This window comes from Carettochelys insculpta, chromosome 2 (genome assembly GCF_033958435.1).
Source record: "Carettochelys insculpta isolate YL-2023 chromosome 2, ASM3395843v1, whole genome shotgun sequence".
NCBI lineage: Eukaryota > Metazoa > Chordata > Testudines > Carettochelyidae > Carettochelys > Carettochelys insculpta.
The window spans coordinates 275,980,573-276,004,621 of record NC_134138.1 but is presented as its reverse complement, the minus strand read 5'-3'; the positions used below and the strand labels follow the sequence as shown (position 1 = coordinate 276,004,621).

The window sequence follows — 24,049 nt, the reverse complement described above, 5'->3', positions numbered from 1 at the left end:
TCTTTTAAATACTTAAAATACTGAACTGTCCTGAAGATTTTTTCTTGCTATTATCCCTCCCCTTCTCCCTCTTTGGCTACGTCTACACGTGCAGGCTACATCGAAATAGTCTATTTCGATGAACAACGTCTACACGTCCTCCGGGGCTGGCAACGTCGATGTTCAACTTCGACGTTGGGCAGCACCACATCGAAATAGGCGCTGCGAGGGAACGTCTACACGCCAGAGTAGCACACATCGAAATAAGGGTGCCAGGCACAGCTGCAGACAGGGTCACAGGGCAGACTCAACAGCAAGCCGCTCCCTTAAAGGGCCCCTCCCAGACACAGTTGCACTAAACAACACAAGATCCACAGAGCCGACAACTGGTTGCAGACCCTGTGCATGCAGCATGGATCCCCAGCTGCAGCAGCAGCAGCCAGAAGCCCTGGGCTAAGGGCTGCTGCACACGGTGACCATAGAGCCCCGCAGGGGCTGGAGAGAGAGCGTCTCTCAACCCCTCAGCTGATGGCTGCCATGGTGGACCCCGCTATTTCGATGTTGCGGGACGCAGATCGTCTACACATGCCCTACTTTGACGTTCAACTTCGAAGTAGGGCGCTATTCCCATCCCCTCATGGGGTTAGCGACTTCGACGTCTCGACGCCTAACGTCGATTTCAACTTCGAAATAGTGCCCAACATGGGTAGCCGTGACGGGCGCTATTTCGAAGTTGGCGCCGCTACTTCGAAGTAGTGTGCACATGTAGACGCGGCCTTTGTCACACCCCTGTAACCTTAAAGTCATCCTTAAAGTCAGCTGTAGTCTCTGGTCACTGAATACATCCTGCATGCATGAGGAAGACGACCATGAATGTGACATTTCTGCAAAGGAGTCCTTAGCCTGTACGGTGTGAGGGCTGACATTAAACAACCTTATTTCTCTACCATTTCTTACAGGCTGACAGATGTTTCACCTCTGAGACAGCAAACATGAAATGCCCAGACAGCCTCAAACCATCCACAGTTTACTCAGACAAGATGTATTTAACAAGAGAAAATCTTATTAGAAAAAGGAAAGTCTGGTGGTCAAGCACTGATAAGGACTCAGGAGGTCCCAGTTTTACTACCAGCTCTGCCACAGACTTCTTGTTGGACTTTCTCCTCTTTGGGTCTCCCAGTCTCATTTCCCGCATCTATACCACAAGGATAATGCATCACACAGGAGTTGCAAGAAAAAAATACATTTGGAACAGCAGCTATGGTAGATAAAACAAAAGAACCAGACACATAAGATACCTTAACTGCTGCAAAAGCCGGCTTAGACAGGTGTCATTTGTGTTACAGCAGCAAATAAAAAACATCTCATACTTCTGAGAATGTAACCTCCTATTCCAGTTTGTCCCTTCCACTGTGACCCATCACAAAGTGGTGCTTCTCAGATTTGGTCACTGATGTTAGACTTCTCATGTTATTCCTATGGGATTTCTCTGTGGTCATTTCATTACACCCCTTAGATGTGTTATTCTTCCCCCTTGCGGTATCTTTCATACCACTCTATCCGAGGTGGGAAACTTTTCTATGGATCACCCATTCTAAGATTCCTAAATCCATTCACCACTTGGGATAAGCGGTTTTGATTCCCAATTTTTGATATCACTTTCAGAGCATATGGAAACTTAAAGGTTCACACTGCGAGACATTTCAAATGCCAGAATGATGTGCGTTGGCTGTATTTAGAACTAAGATCTTAAAGAAAATAAGTTTCAAGACCCATTAAAGAGAGATAGTGGGCTGCAGAGTGGAACACTACCAAATCTGAAGGCAACATATTCTCAAGTTTCAAAAAAGGTATTAGAAAAGGCGACTCAAATAAACGCGTGGGAGGAAGGGGCTCAGATTAAGTTTTAGCCATATTATTCTCCAACAGACAGCAAGCTAATTTAGGTGAGTCAACTTCAGGTGACTAAGAGCCAGAGATCAAGACCACATTGATGCCTCCTCCACGCTCATTGCTAACTTTCTTCAAAACCAACAGATACTTGTTCAAATCCAGCGGAAAAAAAAGATGTTCAGATTTTCCCACTGGGGGTTATTTAAACAAACTGAACACAAATTTCTCATGAGCTGGAGGCAGGTGATACCCAAAAGTTTCATTTGAAACAAAGGGATGAAGGCTGTATACCAAAGGAGAATGCTCACACTCTTCTCCCCACCCCCATGTTTAGTATTAATATCATAACTTGTCTGTCTTTGCACTACCCTCTGGAGCTTGTATCTATTCACAGTGAGCATATGACCAGTTACAGATGAAAAGATACCTCGTGTCAGTCATCTATGACCATGGAGCCCAGTCAAAAACTCATGGAAGAAAGAAGAGACTGCACAGCTGGGACCACTAAGCGGCAGATAAACGGAGTCAAGGTTTTAGCCCACCAGTTTGTGTTGAAAAGGAGCAGTTAATCTTTTTTATGGGTACAGATGGAAAAAAGGAAAAACTATGTAAAAGTCCTCTTGCCCATTACCATGGCAATGCAAAGTCAAGTCAAGATAATGAGCATCACAAAAATCAGAACCCATAAGCTTATTGCTGGTTTCCCATGTGAAAAGTAATCCTTATTTACAAGATAAATAAGGGATCTCCCCAGGATTTTATTATATTACAATGTTTTTTACACTGGGGAGAGGGAAGAAGTCCAAATGAGTTTGCAGCAGAGTTTTCAAAGATTTGCCTCCGGATGCCATTGCGTCAGATTCCATGCTTGCATAAACGCAGTGAAGCGCATCTCACTGCAAAAAGCAACAACTCAGGAAAAGTGCTAGCCACATTTATTTGCCATTAGCGTCTAATTGTATCAAAACTAGTTCTAGTCCATACTCACCTCAACCAAAAAAACAAAGCCAAGAGCATGAAAAAACCCAGATCGCAAGAAATAAGAACAGAAATGTGGTCACCTAGTGCCATACAGATGGAAATTAGACAGCCACCTTGGAGAGGTGTGGGCTTGAAGCCAGAGACTTCTCAGTTCTCCATGGACTTGTCACATGACCACAGGCAGGTGATTTAACCTCTCAGCTTCAGTTTGGCCAACAGTAGCAAATGAGGGTGTGAACCTGCCTCTCTTTGGTTTTCCTACCCTCTATACTACATCTGTCTCCCAAAGGAAGTGATGAAAGCCCCACTGCTTCTTTGGCCTAGTTTGACTCTGTCTTCCTACGTGGAATACTCAACATACAAAAAACCTAGATGTGATTCGAAGGCAAAGAAACAAGTACGTAAAGATCAAAACCAACCACTTCAGTCTAAAACTTTACTGTTATGAAAGAAACACCCAAAACTATTATAAGTTGACAGACTACTGAATAATAATCCCCTATTTATTTACTTTGTGCACAAAGGAGCAATGTATCTAGTCATTTTTAGTCCTTCCCCATATAGTCATATTCCCTTTTGTGTGGGTCTTTCAAACAGCAACGGCAGAGACTAATTCAGTTTAGAAAATGGAAAAATATGCAAAACCACAAAGGCTGGCAAGAGAAACAGGAGAGGTGCACAACCTACAATTGGTTTTAACTTAGTTTTAACCTGATCAGCTTACAAGTTAACAGCATCCTTTTAAAAACAATTTACTACTTTTTTGCTTAGTATTTGCACTGCACATGTCTTGTTTCTGTATATTTGTATGGAGAGTCTGATCTCTATCCCAGTAAAGCTTTTGCTCTCTTATTTCAACCCTCTCTTCTTTTAGAAGGAACCAACGAATAGGAATCAGATGCAAATGCTCAGTACTTCAATGTACAGTAAGACCTCACAATTTTCTATGCTTGATTTTAATGCTCAATTTTTGTTAATAAATGTCCTCCTTCTCTGAAGTAGGCTGAATTAACAATGCAGTCACAGCTTCCTCCTCTAGCAAGGATAAGCTGCAGACTTTATCACACCACCAACAGCCAATGAACATTTCCTCCCTCATTTCAACACCTAAAGGTTACACACAAAATTGTTTCAACGTTAGACATGAAAAAACAAACCCCAGGTTTGAAACAACGGCCCTGTTCAAAAATATGCTTCTAAAAATACTACTGAGTGACTGATGGTGTGAAAAGGGCTTAGCATACAAGAAAAAGAAAACAGATTACTTGATTCTCTTATACAGATAATTCACAGATCCACATCTTCTCTATAGTGTTAGCAATGATGAAAGAACTACAGAATACTTCACTATGTTCTTTTAATTAAAATCAAAATGCCTCCCTGCAGTGAAACTAATGATTTGGACCATGCATTGTGACATTTGTGGTATCCAACAGCAACTAAGGAAAACTTGGTTTTCCCTGCTTTACATGCTCGGTTTTCAAAATAGTGCATGGCAGACAGATTTGAAAAATCCCTGTTTAGACTACTTTAAGGTCTCAAAACTTCCTAGGAATGTATGTTTGAATATATACTGTTTTCATTTATTTACAGATGCACCACAATAGATTACCATAAAGTATCCCTTTTGAAGATTAATATTGCATGACTTTTTTCTGGTTCTGAACATTAAGTTTCATAAAGAAAAGGACTCCAGTGAAGGGCAGAATGTCAAAATCCTAAAACAGACAGATACAGATGTATACATAAGGTGGTTTCTCAAGACCCACTCTCTTAAGACATCATCCTTGCCCCTGTGGATTTCTCCTTCACAATGACAGCAGTGTTCCCTGACTCAAATATTTACAAGATAATGAGTACAGCCCTGTAAATCCAGGGACATGCATTTTATATGCATCTGCAGATATCAATGCAGATGCAAATTTTGTAACTGCCCAGGGCTCTAATAATGGGCAGTCCTCAGATATCCCCACCACAGAGGCATGGCTAAACTCACTCATTTCATCCTCTCCCATTACAATTGTACATTCAACAACAAATGCTGTGTCCAATCCATGGGAACCAACATGGTACTAGGATGGCTCCCCAGTATGACAACCTGCTTTTGGGCCACCTGGAGGAAGACTTTCTGGATAAATGCTCCACTAACCAATGATATACCGGGAAGACACAAAGGATACTTTCATCCTCCGGACAGACAACTAAAGCTCCCTTGTAGGTTTTCGTCACAACTTCAACAACTACAATTTATCAGTTAAACTCTCTCTAAAACACTCCCATACTATTATTAACTTCTTGAACAGAGTGATCAGCCTCAACAACGGAACGCTACAGGCACCTATAAACAAGAAATCCTGCATCAACAGACCTACCCAGATAGCTCTCATAACCACACAAACACACCAAGAAAACAGCCAGGCTCTCGTATTCCATAGACTATGCTCTGAGGAGAAAGTCCAGGCCATGTACACCTTAGACACTTAAAACTTCCTTCACCAAACAAAGACATTCCAACAGAGAGGCAGACTGCATCATGGAACGGGTCACCCAAATGCCCTGAGAGAACCTCTCGCAATGTGGACATAAGACCACCTTCAACCACACACCCCTACTTGTGATTTACCATCCTTCACTGGCATCTACGTAAGATATCCTCAAGCAACTGCAACCTACACTTCACTGGAACCACATCCTAGAAGAAACCTTTCCTAAACTCCTTCTTCCAGCCTTCAAATAACACCCCCCAACCTCTCCAAGCTCATCATCAGAAGCAAGCTCCCCACAGATCAGAAGAACACACCAACTCACAAGAGCACCAAACTCAGCCAGAACAGATGATTCAAAACACGCAGACAAATCGCCATTGCTGTGATGATCAACATCCTTGTGCAAGGCCCTGCAAGGATGTAAAATTTGTACCTGCAGCCGCATCTGTATCTGTAAACATGAGCTACAGATCGACATCTATGGATGTGGATACCCCCAGATACAAAGCAGACTTCCATGGATTTGCAGGATTCTAGATACAAAATTTGTGTCTGCATCCATATCCACAAAATTGCTGCAGACACCAAGCGGATAGCTACAGATTTACAAGGCTCTATCCCTGGGTCCTAAACATGCCTCTCACATGGTACATCTAATGAAGCGGGTCCTTGCCCACAATAACTTATGCTCCAAAATATCTGTTAGTCTATAAGGTGCCACAGGACTTCTTGTTGTTCTCGAAGATACAGACTAACATGGCTACCTCTCTGATACTCATCACATGTGGTATACCTCAACAGTGCACTCAGTGCCCCAACAGCATCTGTGTGGATGAAACCAGACAATCACTATGCTCTCAGACAAATTCCCATGCAAAAAATTATAAATGACAAAAACACTCTTACACCTGTGGGTGAACAATTTTTCACAAAACAATCACTCTACCGATGACCACTCAGTCCTTCTCCTCAAAAGCAATACTGCACCATGCCTTCAAAACACAAGCCTGGAAGCTTAAATTCATAACTTCATTAGATATCAAAAATCATGGACTGAATAGACACACTTAATTTATTACTTATTAACTCTGGGACTCAAGAATTTGGAAACAGACCAACATGGGTTATTGCAATTGGGTGTGCAAATTCAGGTTTGGATGGATAAGCCATGAGAGAAGCTGCAGACGCAAACACTGCCCATGCATCCTCACCGCCGCGGCTAACCACGGTCTCTCGAGATGAAAAGGGCCCATAGGAGAAAAAACACAAAAACCCCAAACAATCTATAATCCACCAGAAACTACTCCCCAAACTGCCTTTCACCCATCCCCCTTTTTTCCCCCCCACTCCTGAGGTGTTTGGAGGGGTGTTAGCAGGCTATTTCACCTGGAATGGTCCTTTGAAAAATATGTTAAACACTTGCATTAAACCGTCTGTTTTACCTTGCATTTTATTTAGCTCTGAGGCTAGGGGCTTGTCTACAATGGGAGGAAGGGGTTATGGAAAACCCTTTTCCGGGAAAAAAAAAAAAAAGAGCCCAAAGCGTTCACACAACCAAGCAAGATAATTTAAGTATTTGAAGGAGGGATAGCTCAGTGGTATGAGCATGAGCCTGTTAAACTCAGGGTTGAGAGTTCAATCCTTGAGAGGGCCATTTAGAGATCTAGGACAAATAAATTTAAAATAAAAAAAAAAAAAAGTTGTGTGGGGTGAGTGTGTACTTGGCCCTGCCAAGGCCCCATCCAGCTCTATGAGGTGTGTGTCTCCATTTATTGATTTAAGATAAGAGGGCTTTTCCCTCAAGATTATTACTCCAGCTTTACCAACAACTTTTGCCAACCCCTTCAAGGTCAAAAAGGAATGTGTGTGAACAAAGCACGGTTACCAATGGCTCATCTCTAGGCTCCTTTCGCAATGCTGTGACTGTGTGAATGCAATTTTCCAACATTACTTATGCACACATTAGAACATCGAAAAGTAATGTCAAAAAAAAAAAAACCCTAGAGTGTAAACATCGCCTATATTCATGGGTGTTTAACCCCCACCATCCACCCCATGAACAACAAGGTCTTCTGGTGGCAAGTGCTCGTACAAATGAACGCTCTTCTGCTGACAAAGAAACACCCACAAGTGGGGGAGTAGAAGTATTTGGTCAGTGCAAGTGACAAGAAGCGTTCACATGCACTACTTTTAGCGACACAGCTGTGTAGTGTAGATGTTCCCTGATACGTACCATTTCCCAGCCCCTGTAGAAAAGCACCGTGTCAGCTGGAAAGCTTGTCTCTCTCACCAACAGAATCTGGTCCACTGGTTCCCAACCTTTTGGAAGTGGGGACCCATTCTAATAATTCAGTAAGACTTGGTGACCCAAGGCAATTCAAAACGGGGGTCAGGAGAACATTCTCCCCTGGGAAAAATGGACTCTCCCATGCCCCCCGCTTAAACCCCTCTCAGTCCCAAAATGCCCCCCACCACCTACCTAAGACAACCTCCGGGCACTGTCTCTGCCGCTCCTTCGCCGGGCCACCACCACCTCCTCGGCACGGCTCCCCCCAGCCCTCTTACTTTCTTTCCCCATCTGCAGAATGGGCAGTTCCCTGCCCTGCTGCACTGAAATGGGACTCAATTTAATTGGTTTAATGGCTGGATCCCTCCTGCTGGATGTCAAAATAATTAAACTGAATTCCGTTTCAGCGCATCAGGACTGGGCCTGGGAGCTGGAGGAGTAAGTGGCGGCAGCACCAGGAGCTGCAAAGGCTCCTTGAAGAGCCACATGTGGCCTGGAGCTGCCTAGACAGTGACTCTTAGAAAATCCAATGGCAATCCATGTTTGGGTCCTGACCCATTGGTTGGGAATCTCTGATTCTGGTCCAATAAAAGAGATTGCATCACCCACCTTGTCTCTAATATGCTGGGACCAAAACAGCTACAACCTCTCACTACATATGATCTCTTAAACAAACATTTGCAGCAGAAAAGGAGATGAAGTTAACAGTTTGCAAATTTAATCAACTTAATGGGAAGTGGTGGTACCTGGAAATAAGATTTTCCGTGACTTATAGGTAGAATTTTCGAGCACTTAGTGGTATTTTGATTTACAAGTCTCACTGGTAATCAAAAGAGCCTGTGCTCCTAAATTACTGAGGAAGACCAATCCAAAAAAATTTAATGCTGATTCCACACAAGTGTGGCCACATTCTGTTTGGAGTTGATTGTAAAAGAGCTTTCACTGCCCCCAACAGCACTCTGAATCTAATCTTACATTCTTTATGCGGGAACAGCTCCCCAACAACATACTAAATTAGGAACCGCAACAGTGAGATCCACGAGTCAACTGAGGCCCACAGAGCAAGCCAGTTTTCAATGTTCAGTGGGGAATCATAGAGAGCTAGGACTGGAAGGGACCTCGAGAGGTCATCGAGTCCAGCCCCCTGCCCTCATGGCAGGACCAAGTACTGTCTAGACCATCCCTGAAAGCCGTTTATCTAACCTGTTCTTAAATATCTTCAGAGATGGAGATTCCACAACTTCCCTAGGCAATTTATTCCAGTGTTTGACAGCCCTGACAGCTAGGAAACTTTTGATACAATTATCCTTCATCTTCTTCTCATTTACTGCAAATGAATGATATTGAGGCTTATGCTTTACAGTGCCGATTTTGCAAACACTTACATACAAGTAGTCCCAATGACAATGAGCTTGCTGGGGTGCATGCCATTCAGCATGTGTTTAAATAGTGGAAGCATCACAGCATAAGCAAGCTAGGAGTCACTAAAAGTTGGGTAATGATGTACCTAAACACTTAAAATAAATCAAAGAGGGCAAATTCTCTAATTATGTTCCATGATTTATAAGCAGATAGTGATGTTGCACTTAGTAGCTAAGTGATGGCCACTAAAAACAGCCAAGCATCGGCGTTCCCTCTAAGATGAGGTCTTGGATGGTTGCCCAAAAGGGATTCAAATGCTACTCAGCTGTTTAGCAAAGCACCAACAGCCATTAGCATGTACTCCTACTGGTGGTGCACCTCTGCATGTGCCTCTGTGCAAACACAACTTATTCTGCAAATCGATTGAAAAAAAGAGAGAGAACACTGCCAGGCATGTAGTATTTAACTTTAAAATGAGCCTAACTTTACACTTTAGCAATAATAAACTTACCAAAAGGCAAAAATCAGCATTCTGATTCATTATTTGATTTTCAGCTGCTTAATAAAAAGATAATATACGTGAAAGGAACAGTGGGCTGGACTACATGATACTATAAGAGAAAACTTAGTGTATTAATAAGCTTTAAGCAAGTTGAGAAAATTATGATGCAATTACAGTATGAATGCAGCTCTTGCTTCTATTATTTAATATGCAGCTCTACACTTCCACATATAATGCACGAAATACCAGATTCTTCCACCCCACTGCTGTGCAGAATGACTAAGTGCTAAACTGCACCTCAAGTGTTCGCTCATGTTCACCCTTTGGGAGAGGCTTGCTTTTACAGGTATGATATGACATACACTCAGTTACTTAGGAAATAACTACCCCTGCTTTTCCCATGCATCATTATGTGAGCGTTACCAAAGCTGGCATCAGAAAAACCGGTGCTGCTTTCCTCTCAATTGGATGTGGCACCAAAAACATCAGCTAAGTGACAGTTATACAAGCAACCTCTTTCAAAGATATTTCAGTATCTTAAGCCTGCAGAAAAATGTGCAAGACCACATCAAACATTACAACAGCATTTCTTCTTCCACAAAGAAACAAAGGGGGGAAGTTTGTTCTGAAGAAAGCACTGTTCCCATGTTGTCCCCTCATACTGACTTCAGTTGGGCATCAGATAAAAGGCTATTTAAACTTTTGCCAGTTTTATACCATCTCCATTTACTCAGAAATACATCTGCAGAGCCCCCTACAACTCACTTCCTCAGATGCTGAAGGCAAAAGAAAACAGAAAAGGAATTATAGCAATAGCACAGGCCTAGAGGATGGAGTCACGAACCAAAAACCCATTCTGCTAGGTACTATATACACAGAGGCAGTTCCTATTCCAAGGAGTTTATAAGGTAAGATTCCAAGTTTGTTAACTATATGCTATTTTCTGTTGTGTACCTGCTGTTGATTTTAGGCTGATTTCTGCAGTTGAGGCTTATTATCCATTTGGCACACTGTACAGCAATAAGCCTGCTTACGGTACTATAGAGTCACAAAGAAACTAGTAATATGACAATGAACTAAATGGTGTTCACGGAAGTACAAAAACCATGAGGTGGCAACTCTGTCTATTTTACACATACACACAGAGTTCAGGTTCTCTACTGATGAAAGATCAAGCCATTCATTCAATGCCCTCTCCCCAGTGATTGCTGAGCAACTTCTCTCCTCTCCACAGAACTCATGCCCACCTTTCCTCCTCCTCCAACGGACTCTGTCCCAGTCACCCAACCCATTCTTTCATTTACTGCCCTCAGGCTAGATGTTTCTGTACACCTGATCTAGAGTATTCTACCTTTTATCACTGTAAATTTACCATCATCAAACTCCAAGTTAGAAAACCAAGCTGACAGCAATAAACACAGGACTGAGAGCCATGGAACTCCCAAGTCATAATCCCGAGCCTGATACTGACAAAGGCACAGTCTGAGCAAATCATACACATTGCACCTCAGTTTTTCCATGAATACCAAGCACATAACATCTTCCAGACAGACTACTTTGAAAATTGAGATGTGTATCCTTCTATAAGTCAGAAACTACTATAAAATACAAAATATTCGAATATGACAGTACTAAACCCAGTTTATACTCAATTGATTCACACTTGTACACTTCATTTAGTGACTTATTTATCGTTTTAACACCACCAAAACTAAAGGTGTTAGGTGCTGTCTAATACTGACAGCAGACATGATCCTGAAGCACTTACAATCTAAAATGACACAAGGCAAATGAGAAGACCGTAACCAAGCACAAGAGGAGAAGAGTAGGGAGAAAAAGGAAAAGTTAACATCAGCAAGCTTACATGGTTACTCAACAAAGGCTAATACACTAGCATGATGAAGCAACAATAATGAAAAAGAAAGTCGGAGAGTAACACCCTGATTCAGCAATTGAACCTACATAAAAGACCCCCTTGCAACCATTATCCAGTTTTTATGAAGATTATGGGGACCCTACACAGAGAAAGATGATTACCCACAGAAATCCAATTACAGATCAGGAGCAAAATCAGCAGATTACCAGTTGGCAGACAACCAAGGGCAGGTCTCAATGAGGCACAAGGCCTTCCTGCCATTCCCCAGATGCTCCCCTGCAAGTTTCTTGCTTCCACACACACAGTTCCCAACACCCTGCTCTCCACCAGTTGATTTGTGCCCCCCTCATGCATTCTGAGCACAATTGCCTCCCTCTGCTCCTCTCACATCACCTTCTCCAGCCCCACGCACCTGCCACAACTCCACTGCTCTGGGGACACTCGCACCCCAACCCAAAAACTCATCGACACTCCCCTAACACCAGTGGCTGCCAAGTCTCCCACCCCCCGGTGGCTGCTGGTGCTCCCCCAATCCCACTACACTCACAGCTCCGGCCCTTGGCCCAGCTCCTCCTGTCTGCCTCCAACCCATTCCCCCACAGAGCCCCTCTCGTGTCCACACCCATTCCCCACAGACCTCCCCCAGCACCAGGACACCCCCACTCCTATCCCCTCCCCCACAGCCCCCCCCATTCCTGCCCCTGCCCTTTCCCCACAGGGGTCCCCAGCTGCTACCCCCTCCCCTACAGAAACCCCAACTCTTTCCCCCCTCCCCCACAGGGGTCCCCAGGTCCTACCCCTGCCCATCCCCCAGACCCCACCAGCTCCAATCCCCTCCCCCACAAAGACCCCAGCCCATTCCCCACAGAGATTCCTCCCCCTTATCCCCTCCCCCCACAGACCCCGCAGCTCCTTCCCCTCCCCCACAGGTCCGCCGCCGCCACCACCACTCTCTTAACCCCTCCCCCCCCCCCACAAGCCCGGCCGACTCACCTTGTGCGCCGCTGTCCGGCTCCGCAGCGCCTTGAGCCGCTCTCTACGCCGCAGCGCCTCCTCCTGCAGCCGCCCCACGCCGGCACCGGCCGCAGGCTCCGGGCCCGAGCTGGTCACGGGCGCCGCCATCTTGCCCGACACCCAGCAGGCCCCGCGCAGGGGGAAAAGCCCCGGCCAATCGAGCGGCCTCCCCAGGACAAGGGGGAGCCCCGAGTGCATCGATCGGAGCCGGAATTCTGAGTCGGGAGCCAGGTGGGGGAGGGGAAGAGAGGGGATGGGGTGGGGGCGGGGTGTGAGCAGGGAGGAGGGAAGGGATGAACATGGGAGGGGAGCAGAGGGGCTGGGGGAGGGGTGATCAGGGTGGGGGAGGGGAAGAGAGGCGATGGGGTGGGGGCGGGGTGTGAGCAGGGAGGAGGGAAGGGATGAACATGGGAGGGGAGCAGAGGGGCTGGGGGAGGGGTGATCAGGGTGGGGGAGGGGAAGAGAGGGGATGGGGTGGGGGCGGGGTGTGAGCAGGGAGGAGGGAAGGGATGAACATGGGAGGGGAGCAGAGGGGCTGGGGGAGGTGTGATCAGGGTGGGGGAGGGGAAGAGAGGCGATGGGGTGGGGGCGGGGTGTGAGCAGGGAGGAGGGAAGGGATGAACATGGGAGGGGAGCAGAGGGGCTGGGGGAGGTGTGATCAGGGTGGGGGAGGGGAAGAGAGGCGATGGGGTGGGGGCGGGGTGTGAGCAGGGAGGAGGGAAGGGATGAACATGGGAGGGGAGCAGAGGGGCTGGGGGAGGGGTGATCGGGGTGGGGGAGGGGAGCTTGACTTCAGCAAGGCTTTTGATACGGTCTCCCACAACATTCTCATCCCTAAGTTAAGGAAATCCGGATGGGATCCTTGGACTATAAGATGGATAGAAAGCTGGCTTGATGGTCGGGCCCAACGGGTAGTGGTCAATGGCTCAATATCTGGATGGCGGTCTGTTTCCAGCGGAGTGCCGCAAGGCTCAGTTCTGGGGCCGGTGTTGTTCAACATCTTTATTAACGACCTGGATGAGAGACTGGGTTGCACCCTCAGCAAGTTTGTGGATGACACAAAACTAGGGGGAGAGGTAGATAGGTTGGAGGGTAGAAAGAGAACCCAGAGGGACCTGGATAAATTGGAGGACTGGGCCAAAAGAAATCTGATGCGGTTCAATAAGGAGAAGTGTAGAGTCCTGCGCCTGGGGTGGAAGAATCCCAAGCATTGGTATAGGCTGGGGACCGACTGGTTCAGCAGCAGTACAATGGAAAGGGACCGAGGGGTTATGGTGGATAAAAGTCTGGATATGAGTAAACAGTGTGTCCTTGTAGCCAAGAAGGCTAATGCCAAGAAGGCATACGAGGGTGCATTAGGAGGAGCATTTCGAGCAGATCTAGAGAAGTAGTTATTCCTCTTTATTCGGCACTGGTGAGGCCACATCTGGAATATTGTGTCCAGTTTTGGGCCCCCCCCCCAGCATAAAAAGGGTGTGGATTTGCTGGAGAAGGTTCAGCGAAGGGCAACAAAAATGATTAAGGGTCTGGAGCACAAGACCTATGAGGATAGGCTGAGGGTTTTGGGCTTGTTTAGTTTACAGAAGAGAAGACTGAGAGGTGATTTAATAGCAACCTTCAACTTCCTGAAGGGGAGCTCTAAAAAGGAGGGTGAGAAAATGTTCTCAGTGGTGTCAGATGGCAGAACAAGGAGCAATGGTCAGAAGTTGAAGAGGGAGAGGTGTAGTTTAGATATTAGGAAATACTAGTTCACCAGGCAGGTGGTGAAGCATTGGAATGCGTTGCCTAGAGAGGTGGTGGATTCTCCATCCCATGAAGTTTTTAAGTCCCGGCTGGACAAGGTCCTGGCTGGGATGACTTAGTGGGGGTTGATCCTACTTGAAGCAGGGGGCTGGACTAGATGACCTGCTGAGGTCCCTTCCAGCCCTGTGATTCTGTGAGCAGAGGGGCAGGGGAAGGATTTACAGGGTTGGGGAAGAGAAGGGCTAAGAAGGCTGGAGGAGGGGAGTAGAGGGGCTGCGGAAAGGGATGAGCAGGGTGGGGGAGGGGAGTAGAGGGGCTGGAGTGGGGGAGGGTGAGCAGGGTGGGGAGGACCATGGTGCGGGGTGTGAGCAGAGGGTAGGGAAGGGATGGGATGAACATGGGAGGGCAGGGGAGTAGAAGGGCTGGAGGAGGGGGTGAGTAGCATGGGGGGAGGGGAGCACAGGGGCTGGGGGAAGGGATGAGCAGGGTGGGGGAGGGTGAGCAGGGTGGGGGGACCATGGTGCGGGGTGTGAGCAGAGGGTAGGGAAGGGATGGGATGAACATGGGAGGGAAGGGGAGTAGAAGGGCTGGAGGACGGGGTGAGTAGCATGGGGGAGGGGAGCACAGGGGCTGGGGGAAGGGATGAGCAGGGTGGGGGAGGGTGAGCAGGGTGGGGGGACCATGGTGCGGGGTGTGAGCAGAGGGTAGGGAAGGGATGCGATGAACATGGGAGGGAAGGGGAGTAGAAGGGCTGGGGGAGGGGTGAGCAGCGTGGGGGCGGGGAGCAGAGGGGCAGGAGAGGGGTGAGCAGGGTTGGGGAAGAGAAGGGCTAAGAAGGCTGGAGGAGGGGAGCAGAGGGGCTGGGATGAGGGAGGGGTGAGCAGGGGAGGGGATGAGCAGGGCAGCAGAAGGGGAGTAGAGGGGCAGGGGAAGGGTTAACAGGGTTGAGGAAGAGAAGGGCTAAGAAGGCTGGAGGATGGGAGCAGAGGGGCTAGGATGGGGCAGAGGAGCAGAGGGAGTGTGGCTGGAGGGGTGAGCAGGGTGTGGGAGGGGAGCAGAGGGGCTGGAGCGGGAGGGGTGAGCAGGGTGGAGGAAGAGAAGGGATGAGAAGGTTGGGGGAGGGCTTGTTGAGGGGCTAGGGTGGGGGAGGGGAGCGGGGGCTGGGTGGGGGAAAGGGATAGAGGGGTGAGCAGGGTGGGGGAAGGGAACGGATAAGCAGGACCCACACTGGGGCGAGGGGACCAGAGGCACTAAGGTGGGGAAGGGGAGCAGAGGGGCTGGGGCAGGAGGAGTGAGCAGAGTGGGGGAGGGGAGCTGGATGGGAGACAGGTGACGGGACTGAGAAGGAGGATACACCTAGTGGGGAAATGGAAGGGAGGGTAATAGGAGAGGACAGGGGGGCGTGGGGAGTCAGGGACAGGAGAAGTCTGGTGCCTTCAGGAGCAGGCCTCCCCTCTCCTTCCCTGTTAGTCTCGGCTGGCAGGGTTGGCAGGCTACTATCCCTGGCTCTGTGAATGCTACCTCTCATTCCTGTGACTGAGAAACTCCGCCTGTCCCCTCCGCCTCCCTATCCGGGAGGAGGAGAGTCTGGCCCGTGTGGAAGGAGACACAAGACACTGAGTAGGATTCGTTTCACTCACTCCCAGGGTGGGACGCCGTAGTTAATGACGAGGCTGTGCAGCAGCTTACTATGGGAAAAGAGAAGTGTCCCACATCAGGCTGATACGACAGAAGAAGGACATGATTCCCTGTAAGCTGAGAGCCCAGGAGAGATTCAAGTGCAGCCCAGCAGAGTGCCCACAGTTGGCAGTGTGTATTTCTATTGGTGGTGCACATGAGCACATACCTTGATGCGCATAACAAAATTCATTCTTCACAAGAAAGGAAAAAATGAGAGGGAACATTGCAGGGTGGTATGAATGTAATTGGCTTGGGTGTCTTCTCTAATGTATAAGAATGAGTAGAAAATAACCTTTACACAATGTCTCTCTTAGCCCTGTGTACAACTGTCTTTAGGGATATGGACTAGAAGGGTGATTGTGAGCCAAGCTGGGTCCTAACAAGTGTTCCCTCTAATTTCTTCCCTCCATGGGCAGAATAAATTTTGTTATGTGCACCAAAGCCTGCATGGATGTGCACCGCCAATAGAAACACCCACCCTGGGTTGCTGTGGGTCAGCTGATAATCAGCCAGGCAGCACCTGAATCTCTCCTAAGTAGCCACCCAAGCACTCAGCTTACAGGGAACACTGGTCCTAACCCATCAGAGGACAGCAGAGTCTCTCTGATCCTTTCGTTCCTGGCCTTTCTATGGAGAGTGACTATCATGGGCAAAAACAGCCAGAGAAGAATTCCCCTCGTGAAAGGGACCTTCCTGTTGGGTTTGTGCCAAAGGAGGCAATTTCTGCACCTGCTACTCCTCCCCTCCAGGGTAGCGAATATTTCAACAGCGTGACGGAGCAGAACGTAGTTTCACTGACCGAAGGTATACAGCCCCTTGGCAAGGCCAGCAGCGCAGAAGAAATGGGCTCTGTTAGCGCAGTTAGTGTCGAATATTCTAATGGTTTCTAAGATGTGGACATCTGAGGCCAACCAAATGGTTGTTCTGTGAAATTAAATCAGTAAATAAGGAACATTTTAGAAGTGAGTATGTTACACTAACTTAATTTAGCCTTTAAGATAATATATTTCCAGGAAATCTGCCAACAAAGGGTAAGCTTCTTGGCTTTTTTGTTACCAGTGTGGGAACCATTAACAACTCAGTCCACTGAACAAAGATCAAACAGGACACCTGGGACTAGAAATAACATCTGATAACACAGTGCAACACATTCTTCAAACCTGGAGAGAAGCCCTCCTTCAATAGCTTACACAGACACTGTTTACAGACCTAATATGAAACTATGCATCAAGCTACCTTGCTTGCTGGTGATAAAGCAAGGTTTACAAATTCTGCGTTTCTCTGGTGGCAGATGCTTTTACTTCTTGTCTACCAGAATGAACAGAAGCATAACTGGCTAGGTTCCCAGAGAGATGCTTATGTCTGACAAAGAGAAATTCTCACATGCTTTAGGCCCCAATCCAGTGAGCAGGGTGGGGGAAGGGAGCAGAGAATTCAAGTTAACAGGAAAATGTATAATTCCCATTTTACAGATGGAAAAACTGAGGCATGAAGCGGTTAATGACTCCCCCAACTACATACGTGAAGAGTCACTGTCACAGATGGGTGAGCCCGCTGGGGTTCCTTACTCACAGACTTGTAATCAGACCACCAGAGAACACTTCTCTCAAGTTAGATTTTAGTGTTTGGGAATTTGGCTATAACCACTCAAGAGAGAGATCTTGGAGTCATTGTGGATAGTTCTCTAAAAACATCCAGGCAATGTGCTGAAAAAGAGAGAGAGAATAAAGCAGAGAATATCTTCGTACCTCTGTATAAATCCATGGTACACCCAGATCTTGACTATTGCATACAGATTTAGTCGGCTCACCTCTAAAAAGATATATCGACATTGGAAAAGGTTCAGAAAAAGGGCAACAAAAATGTGAAGGGTTTGGAACAGGCACCATATGGAGAAAAATTAAGAAGACTGGGACTTTTCAGTTTACTGAAAAGGAGACAAAGGGGGGATATGACAGACATCTGTAAAATCATGACAGGCGTGGAAAAAGTGAATAAGGAAAAGTTATTTACTTGTTCCTATAATAAAAGAACTAGGGGGTCACCAAACAGAATTAATGGGTAGCGGGTATATAACAAAAGGAAGTTTTTCTTTGTGCAGCACATGGTCAGCCTGTGGAACCCCTTGCTAGAAGAGGTTGTGAAGACAAGAACTTTAACAGGGTTCAATGAAAGAACTAGATAAACTCATGGTGGTTAGGCATCAAGGGCTATTAGCCAGGATGGGTGGGAATGGTGTCTCTGTCCTAGGCTGGAAATGGATACACACCTCCTAGAGCTGGAAGGGATCTCAGGAGGTCATCTAGGCCAGTCCTCTGCCCTCCTGGGAGGGCCAAGCACCATCCTTGGCATCTATTTGCCTTCATTGCCTCCTCAAGGATTGAACTCACAATCCTGGGTTTAGCAGGCTAATCACTCAAGCCATGGATGGCAGGTGAAGGATCACTTTGGTGATTCCCTGTTTTCTTCACCCCCCTCTGGGGTACCTGGCACTGGCCTCTGTCAGAAGACAGGACACTGGGCTAGATGGACTTTTGATCTGACCCAGTGTGGATGTTCTTATGTTCTTATTTCTTTACGCACCACCCGAATGTGCCTCTGTGCTTGTCAGAATGACATTATTGTCACAAACTGTTTTCAAGAAAAAATCAGTCCAACAACAGCCTCTGTCAGTTAACTAAACAGGAAATCCTTCTGTTAAAAATAGCAAGACACAAATCTAAGAAGACTTAAAACAGCTCAAAAAGTGATATGTTACACGTTTAAAACATCCTAGAGCCCCACACCTCAGGCATTGGGAAGGTTATTTTGGAAGGGAAAATATCACTCCCGACCCAAACAACTGGTTCTCCTTCTAAATTAAAGAGTATTGTTATATTAAGGTCTCCTGAATCCATAGCCTAGCTGGGTTCTGCCTAAATGTGAACAAAACTCATGGCTATGTTATTCAGGCAAAAGGACGCTGGTTGTGAACAACGGAAGGCCTTGGGAATGCTACTAAGGCTTTGTCTACACCGAGGACATTAAAGCGCTGCAGTGTGGTTGCAGATCTGGCATTGGACGACACCACTCCTGGCGCACTAAGTAAACCACCTCTGCAAGAGCTGGGAGCCTATTCACACTGGCACTCTGCAGTGCTGTAGCTTGTTATGCTGGGGATGTGGTTTTTTCACACCCCTAAGCAAGAAAGTTACAGTGCAGCAAAGTGGCAGTGTGGACAGGCCCTGAACTAGAAGGTTGGCCCAGCAGAACAAGGAATGGGGGTGGGGGATACCCAGCTAGCCGGCCTCATTAGTCTGATCCAGTGTCGCAGAAAGTGGAGGGATACAAGAGTAGAGGGGTCCAGTGTTCCCCATTAGCTGAGCACTTGGGCAGCTGCCCAGGACGGATTCAGGTGCCACCCCGCTGATTAGCAGAGCACCCACAGTGGACAGCGTGTGTTTCTACTGCTGTTGCACATCTGACCATGCCTTGGTGCACATAACAAAATTTATTACACCCTTGGATGGAAAAAATTAGCAGAAACGCTGGACTCATCCATTGTTCCAATCCAGCAGTGTGCAAAGGGAACCGTCTCAAGCCGAGAGTGTGTTAGGTGCATTGTTATGTATAAGAATCACAAAGCTCCAGTTTGCAAGATCAGTGCGAACGTTTGTGGTTGACTTAAACCAGATGTTTGCGTGTTAAAGAATTGAAAAGCGGTGATGTCAAGCAAACATCAAGGCAAACATATGGAAGTAGCTTTGTCAGCAGCAAGAAGATGCATAATGAGACATCAGACAAAAGGATCTGTAGGTTCAGTGTCAGAACGGGTGAAAGGCAGGAATGAACGCATCTTATTAGCATATTGCTTATCTGCTCAGTGGTCTTCAGGAGACAGCCATCAGGGAAGGAGACCTATTTTTAAGCTTAAATTTCATAGACTGCCTTTGTAAGCATGTTTGCTACGGAGTGCGTAGTTCTTTCCAGAATTTGTACCTGCTCCATCAAAGTACCAGCATTGTTTTAAATCAAAGTGAAGTTTTATAGGCATTCTGCTGGGTCTGTGAAGATAATAAAACTGTATTGTCATAGTTGCAGTCTACTCGTTTCTCTTGTTAATCTCTCATCCCCTTTTATTTGTTGTGCAGGAGTGCCCTCTGCCCTGGGAGGGGGACTTCTATTCCCAGCTGTCCAGTCTTAGCTAAATCATGTCACAGCTTTCTACGTCATCTTCCCGCGCCTGTAAAATGGAGCGAACACCTACCTGGCCAAACAGTTCATTTATTAATATTTTGGTAACAGCCTCAGGGGTGACGCTGATAAACTGATGTATCCTGGTACAGGGCTGCTAAAATGATGCATTCAACTAGTGTTGCTGGTTGTACACACAGTTGCACCTGCACCAGCGCAAGTGTGCAGGGGATTTATATAAACACCAATCTAGGCCAGCACCAATTTGTTCCATATGGGGCAGCCATCCTCCTGGGCAATACTCCATGGGTTGAACCAGGAGCTTCAAGAGTGAACATATGAGCAGCTAGAGCCTGAGATGTTCTGGGCAGGTGTTGTGACAAGCCTGGTCCTCTGCAGGTTGGTTGTAAGATGCATTCACTGCTGGGTTACAAACACACAAAACTGTTGGGCTACGTCTACACGTGCACCCAACTTCGAAATAGCTTATTTCGATGTAGCGACATCGAAATAGTCTATTTCGATGAATAACGTCTACACGTCCTCCAGGGCTGGCAACGTCGATGTTCAACTTCGACGTTGCTCAGCCCAACATCGAAATAGGCACAGCGAGGGAACGTCTACACGGCAAAGTAGCACACATCGAAATAAGGGAGCCAGGCACAGCTGCAGACAGGGTCACGGGGCGGACTCAACAGCAAGTCGCTCCCTTAAAGGGCCCCTCCCAGACACACTTTCATTAAACAGTGCAAGATACACAGAGCCAACAACTAGTTGCAGACCCTGTATATGCAGCACGGACCCCCAGCTGCAGCAGCAGCAGCCAGAAGCCCTGGGCTAAGGGCTGCTGCCCACGGTGACCACAGAGCCCCGCAAGGGCTGGAGAGAGAGTATCTCTCAACCCCCCAGCTGATGGCCGCCATGGAGGACCCCGCTATTTCGATGTTGCGGGACGCGGATCGTCTACACGTCCCTACTTCGATGTTGAACGTCGAAGTAGGGCGCTATTCCCATCCCCTCATGGGGTTAGCGACTTCGACGTCTCGCCACCTAACGTCGATTTCAACTTCGAAATAGCGCCCAACACGTGTAGACGTGACGGGCGCTATTTCGAAGTTACTGCCGCTACTTCGAAGTAGCGTGCACGTGTAGACGCAGCCTTGGTGTGCAACTGTAATTGGACCTTCCTACAGCAGCTGCACATGCACAAATGCAATGAGAAATTCCCAGCTGAGAATCAGGGCTTTCAGGTACAACATCCAGGACACAAGCTGCGATTTCCCCACACACTCTAAACAAGTTGATGCTGTTGTGGATGCCTCAGCATTTTATTCTGTTCATTTTCTTCTGCTGCGTGGAGAGAAGTGGGTCCAAAGAGAGGTTAATAAAATCATTGCTTAAGACATGCTGAAGCAGTGAAACCCTCCTGGTCTTTGGATAAAGGCAAAGTGTGTGTGAGAACAGCTAGCTGTTTCCCACCCCCCAGCTCTAAAATATAGTCTCTGTGCACTTTGTTGGGTCAAAACTCATCACCTTCCTGGGATTCGACTCTGTTAACAAACACACAAGACAATACTCTTCTTTCAAGACTTGGCTGCTCTTAGGGCTCCTCCTTCAGACCTGCTCAGCTCACCCCCTCAGTGTTCTCTGCCTTGGAGCAGGTCTACTCTGCAGGTGGAGATAGCATCATGAGCCCTTTTCAGATTTCTGTTAGTTGTATGGCAGTCATCCTTAGAGACTCCAGCTGAGCTCAGGGCCGGCCCTGTTGTGCAGCCAGTCAATGTACAGATGCATTGGAGGAGACGTTCGCATCTCTATCCCAAAGGGATAGGTACAACAAAAGAGCTAAAATGACTGACCCAAAGTCGAGCAAGGGACAAGAACCAAGGTCTTACAACTTCCCGTTGAGCATTCCAGCTACTAGAGTACACAACATTGATGATGGAGCACCCAGTTCCCTTCCCAGGACCAGACTTAAATATTTCCTTAGAGCAAAGCTACAGACCCCTCAATCAAGTAGTCCTGCTCTTCCAGGGCAGCCTCCCCTCCAAGGGTTGAGCCTGTCTGACCTTGCTTAGCTTGTGAGAAAGGAATTGGAGCCCAGCCAAGCCAGCATGTCTATAGGACAAGAAGTTTGTTATTTTCTTTAATGGCTCTAGTACCAATTGCAAAAAGGGCACCTGAGCTCAGAACTTCACATAATACCAAATCTGAGGCATTGGACACCTAGCACAATGAGTCAGCCACAGAGACAAGCTGCTCACATGTTGGAAACCAAGTACAGGTTGAACCTCTCCAGCCCGGAACTCTCCCGTCCAGCAACATCTGTAATCTCGCATGATTTCAGTTAGCTGGATGTCTACTTATCATGGGTGTAGCCAAGTTTCCTGCAGCCCCATAAAGTTTGTTTCCAGCCACGCTTCCTGGCTCTCAGTGTCCTCTGCTGTTATTTAGCTGTAATTTACCCCTAAATGTCTTGTAAGAGCCCAGGAAGCAGTGGAAACGTTGGTAATGCTGCTAGATAATATTGGCCCTCCCATGGTCCAGCAAATTCGCTCGTTTGGCACCAGTCAGGTCCTGAGGGTGCTGGAAGAGAGCAGTTCAACCTGCATCATGTATGCACTTGTTCTTCCACCTGCTCTGGAGGCCCCAGTTTAGTTTACAGCCTGTAGATGCTGCTGCTGTTGCGAGTGTTAATCCACATGGTCCCAAGCAGCCGAGCCAGACAGAAAGGTGGAGAAATGTCACTATTCAGTTCAAAGGTTGAGGAGTTGCCCGGACTCTTAGACAAGGCTCCAGTGCTGCAGTATGAGTCAGGCCATTGGCACCAGGATTCTGGTTGTTTAATTAAAGTTTGCAGGGGTGGCCCCCTGTATTGGGATGCTCCTGCCCTCACCTCTGGATTTTTAAGTGCCTGCCAGTGAAATGAAAGGCGAAGCTCCCATTGATGGGCATGGGGGAGGGAGGCTCGCTGTGCACCTCTCTGTGTGAGGGGCAGCTGGTGCTGTAAAATAAACAGTGTCATCCCTGAGGGTAGTTAATTACCCACCTGCCTGCTCCATCCGCACGGCTGGGATGGGATAAGCTCTGGGGTTATAGTGCCATAACCAGCTCATTAGTGCTCATGGCTCCTGAGCTGCCTCCGATGCTCCTGGCAGGCCCCACCATACCTGGCGGGGTTCCCAGGATGGAACTGTGATGGCAGCTGATTGGCACAGCCTGTGCTTTGTGCTCTGCCCAGCACGGGGCAGAAGGGAGCGAGTGCCGGCCCTGCTAGATGAATCCCACTGCTAGGGCTTCTGCTGAGGCTTGTGGATTCATACAGCCCTGTGCCCCAAAGATGCCATGCAATGTGATTTAGCATGCAATGTGACTTAGCAAGGTGACCATCTGTCCCAGTTTTCCCAGGACAGTCCCTTATTTGAGCTGCCCTGCAGGCATCCTGACTTTTTTAAGCAAATGGGCAAATTGTCCTGTATTTTGCAGGGCTCCTGTTTCCCGGCACTCAGTGTCTTGTGCGGGCAGCAGCCTTCGCTGCCAGGGAGCCTCACTGCAGGGCATCTGCCCAGTTACCTGGCAGCCGGTGCCTCAGGACAGCAGCCCCCATTTCCGGGGGGCTAGTCCATGGGTTGGCTGCCCAGTTCTCTGTCCTCCCCTGCCAGGAGGCTGCAAAACCCCCACCCTCCACTCACCCTCATCGGGAGGCTGCAGGGACACGGCATCCCCAGTGCCTCACAGTGAGGCAGCAGCCCCCATCCTCAAGGAGCCCTGACATGGGACAGCAGCCCCCATCCCCAGCAGCTGATGTCCCATATTAGCCGTGGGGCAATGTGGTCACCCTAGGCATAGGCGCCTCCCTCTGGAGCGGGGGTGATAGCCCCTGGCTAACCTGTGCCGCACCCCTGGGCAAAGGGCATTTCAGGGCATGCCAGGGGAGAACAGGAACAAGCAAAAGCAGGGTAGCTTGGAGCAAGGCCTGATACACCACCACCCTAGGAGTTCTGGGAGACTGGGCAACAAAATGGCCTCTGACATTCAATGCTGATAAATGCCAAGTACGGCACATGGGAAAA

At 47.8% G+C, this 24,049-nt stretch overlaps 1 protein-coding gene across 1 annotated transcript in view; it reads right to left on the bottom strand.

Moving 5' to 3' along the window:
• Positions 1-12,540, bottom strand: part of CCDC12 (coiled-coil domain containing 12) — a 77,737-nt gene extending 65,197 nt beyond the window's left edge. The window contains exon 1 of the mRNA XM_074986350.1: positions 12,360-12,540. Within this exon, the coding sequence (XP_074842451.1) occupies positions 12,360-12,488 (129 nt within the window). The 5' untranslated portion in view covers positions 12,489-12,540. The remainder of the gene's footprint in view (positions 1-12,359) is intronic.
• Between the last annotated feature and the right edge of the window lie 11,509 nt (positions 12,541-24,049).